An 8,080-nucleotide genomic window follows, 5' to 3' on the forward strand; every position below is an offset into this window, starting at 1 on the left:
AAAAAAAAGAATCAAATGGAGAGTAAGGGTAAATTCACACGTAGCATAAACCCTTCAGATTTTCTGCAATGGATTTCAACGCCGAAAATCCGCAGCATATTACAGTAGCGGCAGAGTGGATGTCATTTGAACAAATCTCATCCACACACTGTGGAAAAAAAACTGCCAAAAAGAACATTCATAAATTGACCTGCGGTGCGTTTTTTTAATCTGCGGTATGTCAGTTTATGCTGCGGAACTGCTGCTCTTCTGTTGCGGGTTTTCCCCATTACATTCAATGTGGAGGTAAAACCTGCAACAAATAGCGAGTATTGTGTTTTTTGCGGTGCAAGTACAATCGCAAATCAGAAAAAACAAAAACTTTAGGTTTAAAATCAATAAAAAGGTTAATACTTAAAAGGAACCTGTCACCAGCATTTCACCTATTGAACTTCACTTATCCCTCACTGGCCGCTGCTATCAAAAGTTCATTGCCGTTATCCCCTCTCCTAAACTCCTCCCCCGACTGTAAATAACGGTCTGCAAACATTTTGCGCTTTTTATCGTAATAATCCGGCGTCCCTTTGTGCGCACACACCAGAAGAGGACATCAATGTGCAAGCGCAGGATTTTGTGTGCTGGGGGAAGGCGAGGAGCTGTCAATCAAAAGTAAGGAGGCGGGGAAGCGCGGAAAGACTTGAGGAATGAAAATATGACTTTTCAAATGAAGGTTTGACTCTTTTCAAGAGAAGATCTGACTCTTTTCTGCTCATTAGCATACAGTGTGGGAACACTAAAAAGCTAAATACTAAAGCTACAGAGCCGACTAAGAAGACAATTATAGGTTATATAGAAATTATTTTTCTCCCACTACCACCTGGTATTGCTGGTTTAATAGGTGAAATGCTGGTGACAGGTTCCCTTTAACCCCAGGCAGCCTCCTGAGATGACGTTTCATCACTTATGACTGCTGCATCCAATCACAGGCACTATGTCACTATATGTGGGCACTGGGGCACTATCTACCCTAACAAACTAAATCCATCTTTTTATTAATGGTCATTTTTTTTTTAACTGTCGTCGTGATTGTAGCCTAAATGACTGATGCCAAGAGTCCCGTTCACATGTACTGTGATCGGGCTGCGAAATCCGGCTGACACATGGACCGGTTTTCACGGTCGTGTGAATCCAGCAATGTCGGAGACCAGCTGAGGGGGTGACGGGCGGAGGGGGATGTTAGTGCACGCAGTGCCTCATTGATTATAGATTCTGTTAACCTGTTCCCTACCGGGAACATAGAAGTTATAATCAATTAGATAGACATTTTCCCAATTGTATTTATGATTAAATAAAGTATTTGCAGAGGTTAAAAGTTGTTAAGTTACGTACAATAATAATTATAGCAATATACACTACCGTTCAAAAGTTTAGGGTCACTTAGAAATTTCCTTATTTTTGCAAGAAAAGCAGTTTTTTTCAATGAAGATAACATTAAATTAATCATAAATACACTCTATACATTGTTAATGTGCTAAATGACTATTCTAGCTGCAAACGTCTGTTTTTTAATGCAATATCTACATAGGTGTATAGAGGCCCATTTCCAGCAACCATCACTCCAGTGTTCTAATGGTACATTGTGTTTGCTAACTGTGTTAGAAGGCTAATGGATGATTAGAAAACACTTGAAAACCCTTGTGCAATTAAGTTAGCACCGCTGTAAACAGTTTTGCTGTTTAGAGGAGCTATAAAACTGACCTTCCTTTGAGCTAGTTGAGAATCTGGAGCATTACATTTGTGGGTTCGATTGAACTCTCAAAATGGCTAGAAAAAGAGAGCGTTCATGTGAAACTCGACAGTCTATTCTTGTTCTTAGAAATGAAGGCTATTCCATGCGAGAAATTGCCAAGAAACTGAAGATTTCCTACAACGGTGTGTACTACTCCCTTCAGAGGACAGCACAAACAGGCTCTAACCAGAGTAGAAAGAGAAGTGGGAGGCCCCGCTGCACAACTGAGCAACAAGACAAGTACATTAGAGTCTCTAGTTTGAGAAATAGACGCCTCACAGGTCCTCAACTGGCAGCTTCATGAAATAGTACCCAGTGTAAACGTCTACAGTGAAGAGGCGACTCCGGGATGCTGGCCTTCAGGGCAGAATGGCAAATAAAAAGCCATATCTGAGACTGGCTAATAAAAGGAAAAGATTAATATGGGCAAAAGCACACAGACATTGGACAGAGGAAGATTGGAAAAAAGTGTTATGGACAGACGAATCGAAGTTTGAGGTGTTTGGATCACACAGAAGAACATTTGTGAGACGCAGAACAACTGAAAAGATGTTGGAAGAGTGCCTGACGCCATCTGTCAAGCATGGTGGAGGGAATGTGATGGTCTGGGGTTGCTTTGGTGCTGGTAAAGTGGGAGATTTGTAAAAGGTAAAAGGGATTTTGAATAAGGAAGGCTATCACTCCATTTTGCAACGCCATGCCATACCCTGTGGACAGCTCTTGATTGGAGCCAATGTCATCCTACAACAGGACAATGACCCAAAGCACACCTCCAAATTATGCAAGAACTATTTAGGGAAGAAGCAGGCAGCTGGTATTCTATCTGTAATGGAGTGGCCGGCGAAGTCACCAGATCTCAACCCCATAGAGCTGTTGTGGGAGCAGCTTGACTGTATGGTACGCAAGAAGTGCCCATCAAGCCAATCCAACTTGTGGGAGGGCCTTCTGGAAGCATGGGGTGAAATTTTTCCCGATTACCTCATCAAATTAACAGCTAGAATGCCAAAGGTCTGCAATGCTGTAATTGCTGCAAATGAAGCATTCTTTGACGAAAGCAAAGTTTGAAGGAGAAAATTATTATTTGAAATAAAAATCATTATTTCTAACCTTGTCAATGTCTTGACTATATTTTCTAGTCATTTTGCAACTCATTTGATAAATATAAGTGTGAGTTTTCATGGAAAACACAAAATTGTCTGAGTGACCCCAAACTTTTGAACGGTAGTGTATGTTTAAAAGTTTTTTATATAAAGAAAATGTAATAAAAATTATCTATTGGTATTACTGTTAAATAAGCAGAAAAAAATAAGAAAATCGAGGTTCAAATCGAAAATCGCCTAAAGTGTTGAAAAAAATCTAGATTTGATTTTTTGGCAAAATCGCCCAGCCCCTAGTTTTTCACAATGTAAGGAGATGGTTACATCTCCTCTGAAAAACGCAGCAATTTTGTCCAATTTCCGCAGCAGGAATTGACCTGCTGCAGTCCGAAAATTACGGACAGCAGGTCAATTTCTGCACAGAACTTTTTACACAGCGTGTGGATGGGATTTGTGAAATCTCATCCACTATGCTGCTACTGTATTCTGCTGCGTTTTTTCCGTCCACAATTCTGGACTGAAAAAACGCAGCGTGTGGATGAGCCCGTAGAGCAAAGTATACTTCGAATGATGTAGGAGATGCAACAAGAAGAGTGGGCAGTGCTGTATCCAAGGCAACTCCTATCCATCATAGGGGCACTGATAATGCTCTGACACAAGGGGAAAACAGCCATATTGTCTTCATTTCACTCACAGCGATTCTGAAATTAAACATTACATTGCTCCTACAGATATCAATCGGCTGTCCACTTAATGCACAACAAGAGCTGGGTCCTCGAGAGGAACAGCCACTCGTTGAAGTAGTGTTCTACTACTACAGGGGGATCCCCTCTATTACATCTATATGCCCTAATAGGCCATATGGGAAAGGATTGCCTAATGCTTAGATCTCACATCGCGGTTTGAATGTGTTTTTTAACCCATTGTTACGAAAGTCAGCCTTTACAGCTGATTTGGTGCGGGATCCGGGGGGTGGATTCCCACCATTTAAATACTGATGACCTATCCCATGGATAGGTCATCAGTATAAAAAACAGCCCCCAACCTGGACAACCCCTTTAAGCAGACCCTTTTAACAGGGTTATAATCCACTTGTATAGTATTATTTATTTTGTATATTTATTCTACGTTGTACAACCTTTTCTTGTTTTCATACACGGTGGTCATTCTGATTTTTTCGATTAGCATAAGGCTAGGGCTACAACTCAATGTATTCCTTTGAACTGAAGCTGTATAGTTAAAAAATCAATCAGTAGCACTACAAAAAGTCTCCTTAGGCCGGGGTCACATGTATCGTAAATACTTTGGATTTCCCGCAATGGATTTCGTTGTGTAAAGTTCGCAGGATAATACAGTAGCAGCAGAGTAGATGAGATTTGAACAAATCTCATCCACACGCTGGGTAAATGATAAGTGGAAAAACCGCTCAGAAATTGACCTGCCGTGCGTTTTTTTAATCCGCAGCATGTCAATTGTATTTGTGTAATTGCTGCTTCTTTGTTGCAGGTTTTCCCCATTTAATTCTATGGGAGGTAAACCCTGCAACAAATAGCAGATGTTGCGATTTTTGCAGTGGAAAATCTGCGATTCTGCCGCAAAAATCGCAACTCAGAAAAAAAAAAGAAATCTTATACTTACCAAAAATTCTGTACTTTTTTGTCCAGGCCAGCCTCCTGGGGCGACGTTTCATCCCATGTGACCACTGCTGACATTTCATCACTGTCACAGGCTGCAGTGATCACATAGGATGAAACGTCATCCCAGGAAGTCGGGCTGCAGGACGGTAGGGGGACGCGTCGCCATGGCTATTGGCAAGTATGATACTTTTTTTTCCATGTGCAGTTTTCCGCACCGGACATTCCAGCTGAAAAACTGCACCACAATTTGGTGCGTTTTTTTGGCCGAAATTCCCTGCTGAGACCAGGGCGGATACGCTGTGTGCTTTTACACAGCGTATCCGTCCTGTATAAACATACCCTTAAAGTGTAACATAAAATTAAAAAAATAATAATTTACATGTCACAGTGACGTCATAAATTTTGATCAGTTAGGGTATGTGCACACGATAATGTCAATTATGGCTGAAATTACGGAGATGTTTTCAGGAGAAAACAGCTCCTGCATTTCAGACGTAATTGCTCAAACTCGCGTTTTGCGAGGCATCAATTACGGATGTAATTTGGAGCTGTTCCTCATTGGATTCAATGTTAAAACGGCTCCAATTACGTCCTAAGAAGTGTCCTGCACTTCTTTTGACGAGGCTTTTATTTTACGCGCCGTCTTTTGACAGCGACGCGTAAAATTACACAGTACGTCGTCAAACCCATTGAAATGAATGGGCAGATGTTTGCCGACTTATTCGAGGCTTGTTTTCAGAAGTATTTCGAGGCGTAAAACGCCTCCAATACGTCTGAAAATAGGTCGTGTGAACCCAGCCTAAGAGTCCAAGAGCTGAGACCTCCACCGATCGCTAAAACGAGGCAGCAGAAGAGCGCAGGTGAGAACTGTGCCACTTTGTATCTCAACGCGTCTGCTCAGCTTTTTTCTGACTTTCTATTAAGCCCGTACACTGCTCGCTCGGATTTCTGAGTAGAGCCGAACAAAGTCGTTCAGAGACTAAGTGGCACAGCGTTCACCTGAGCACTTCTGCTGCTTCGTTGTATAGATTTATGGGGGTTTCAGTGCTCGGACTTCCACTGATCAAAACTTCTGAATATCACTATGACATGTCAAAAATTTTATAAAAGTTTAGTTACTCTTTAAAAAACCCAAAAATGTAGACGTTTAAAAAGGGAAATGATCCCTTTTTACGGCATATTATATACAACTAACATACTACGCAACTTTAGAAAAAGACTTTCATCAAAAAGAAGTGATAAAAAAAAAAAGGCAAAATTCATGTAGAAATATGATGCAGAATATAGTGGCACTTACAAATTTGCCCCACCAAATCCTTTTCTGAAAATTATAAGGACACAACATTGCATTTGTTTTTAGAGCATACCCCTTAGGGTACGTTTTTACATTGTGCTGGCCGCATGCGGACGAAACCGCGCCCACATGTGTTGGCCAATGGCCGCATGATTTTGCTAATAATACAACAGTGTTACCAGCAAAATTGTGCGGCCATTGCATGTGGCCATTTTATTAAAGACTTGTCGTTCATGGCTGTTTTGAGAAGGTTGTCGATTTGGATGGCAATAAGTTAAAATGACAAATCGGCAATCGATCTTTGTCTTGACCAGTGGCCTGGTCTGGGTTTCCATTGATGGGATATGTCATTTGGTATGAACGACTTTCCGAGGACTGCAACCGACAATGACTGAAAAATCCTACACATCAGACACAGCAACTTCTCCATAGATATTTGCCTTTGGTCAGGGGCGGTCATGCTCTTTCGTATCGCGAAATGCAGCAGACTGTCAACAGAGAATGGTCCAAATCTGCTTTTTAAGGATAGGCCATCACCTGGAAAACCCCTTTGAGGTAATAAAATGGGTTATCTTGTCACTTCTGACTGTCTGAGGGATCATTGGAGTCATTGTGGGTAACCTGTATATAATGTGTGCTACCTTTATGTTCCTTCATATGAACCATAGTCGAAGAGGGGTGTACAGTTTAATGGACACACGTGATCTCTCTATAAGGATGAATCTAATTTAAAGGGGTCTGTTCTAATAGAATGCCCTTTAAAAAGTAAAAAAAAGGCATGTAATGAACCGACCAGGTATAGGAAACCACAAGCAACCTCCAAAAACCATAATGCCTCACTACTGTAGGTGCTATATCTGGATACTAAAGTCATGACAAGTTTTAAGCAATGATAGCATATCATCACCTCATCTTTAGAGACACATGTGGACAGCTAAGTGCCTCATGTATCTACTATAAACATATTACAAGGACTGGAAAGAGGGCGCAACATACCAGTGTATAGTGCAGTTGGCAGTATATGGTGTATGCAACTTAATACCTGTTACCTCAGACGATAGATAGATACATAGATAGATAGATAGATAGATAGATAGATAGATAGATAGATAGATAGATAGATAGATAGATAGATAGATAGATAGATAGATAGATAGATAGATAGATAGATAGGCTAAGGTACCCTCCATTATCTGTATGTATAATCTAGTACGACAGTATACTATGTATTGTGTTTAATATAGAAGCCATGGTGACAATTGATATGCTAGCCACCAGCTGTGTGTCACCTAACCTCCTCTCTGTGAGGTAACAGACTGACCGTCCACTATGTATGCCCGTTCCCGCGTCCTGTCAGCCATACCAGCCATGCACACCGCCTGTAACTCGTACACTATGGCTGTATGTCTGCCGCGTCCATAGACATTACATGCAGTCACTTACGCACACTCCTTGTCCATGTCCGTCTCTCTCATGTCTCTCCCGTCACTTCTTTTCCTCACTGTGGTGCCGGATGCTCTCCAAATTTCCTGTCAGTGTCCCACTTCCCAGACCCGTTAGCTCCTTTATAGCCACCCCCCCCTGCCCTTTCTCTTTCCAGACACAAAGGCTGAGCGAGCAGGACGCAGCAGATACAGCTGCTACCCGGGAAGGTGCCACCTTCTCTGCCTCTTCGTATGCCACAAGAACTTTGAGTCACTTTCCTGTCACATCCATCCGAGGTGTAAAAAACAAAAAAATATCAAATCCACGAGGTGCTGCTGAAATGTCTCCTGAGCGGCTCCAGCAGTCACCACGGATATGTAACTGACTACCAGGCTCGCACAATAGACAGCAAGGGGGTATTGTGCCCAAATATCCCTCTAGTGATGCCCCTCTCCCTTTGTTCGTCCTTCCTCATCCAGCTGCCCTATCCCATTACATTGTCTTCCTTTTTTTCCGCTCCTCACTTTATTTCCAGTCACTTTGAGGACTCGCTGTCTCCCTCTGCTGCTTGCTGAAATGTCCGTTTTTTACTGACACATTTTTTTCTCACTTTCCTCTGAAACCTAGATAAGATGGAAATGAGGATGTCTGGGATTTACTAGGAGATCACTTGGTGGCGTATATATTCTTTTTGTAACAAAAATCCTAAAAAGTGCATTTTTGGTTAGATAGGAAATTCTCTCCTTGTTAAACAAACTGATAGAAATGAACAAATAGTGAAAACTGCTGTAAATTTCTAATTCCCCAAATCAGCCGCAAATATCAGATTTTCTAAGGGTATGTTCACACGGCAGCGTCC

At 41.7% G+C, this 8,080-nt stretch overlaps 1 protein-coding gene across 2 annotated transcripts in view; it reads right to left on the reverse strand.

The window, feature by feature from the left end:
- The window catches only part of HOMER3 (homer scaffold protein 3), a 175,661-nt gene extending 167,912 nt beyond the window's left edge, over positions 1-7,749 (reverse strand). For both annotated transcript variants that reach the window (XM_075851171.1, XM_075851164.1), the window contains exon 1: positions 7,240-7,749. Coding sequence is in view for 1 of the 2 variants with exons in the window: in XM_075851164.1 (XP_075707279.1) it covers positions 7,240-7,271 (32 nt within the window). In the remaining variant the exon portion in view is untranslated. The remainder of the gene's footprint in view (positions 1-7,239) is intronic.
- Between the last annotated feature and the right edge of the window lie 331 nt (positions 7,750-8,080).

The sequence above is a fragment of the Rhinoderma darwinii genome, chromosome 1 (assembly GCF_050947455.1).
Source record: "Rhinoderma darwinii isolate aRhiDar2 chromosome 1, aRhiDar2.hap1, whole genome shotgun sequence".
NCBI classification, from domain to species: Eukaryota; Metazoa; Chordata; class Amphibia; order Anura; family Rhinodermatidae; genus Rhinoderma; species Rhinoderma darwinii.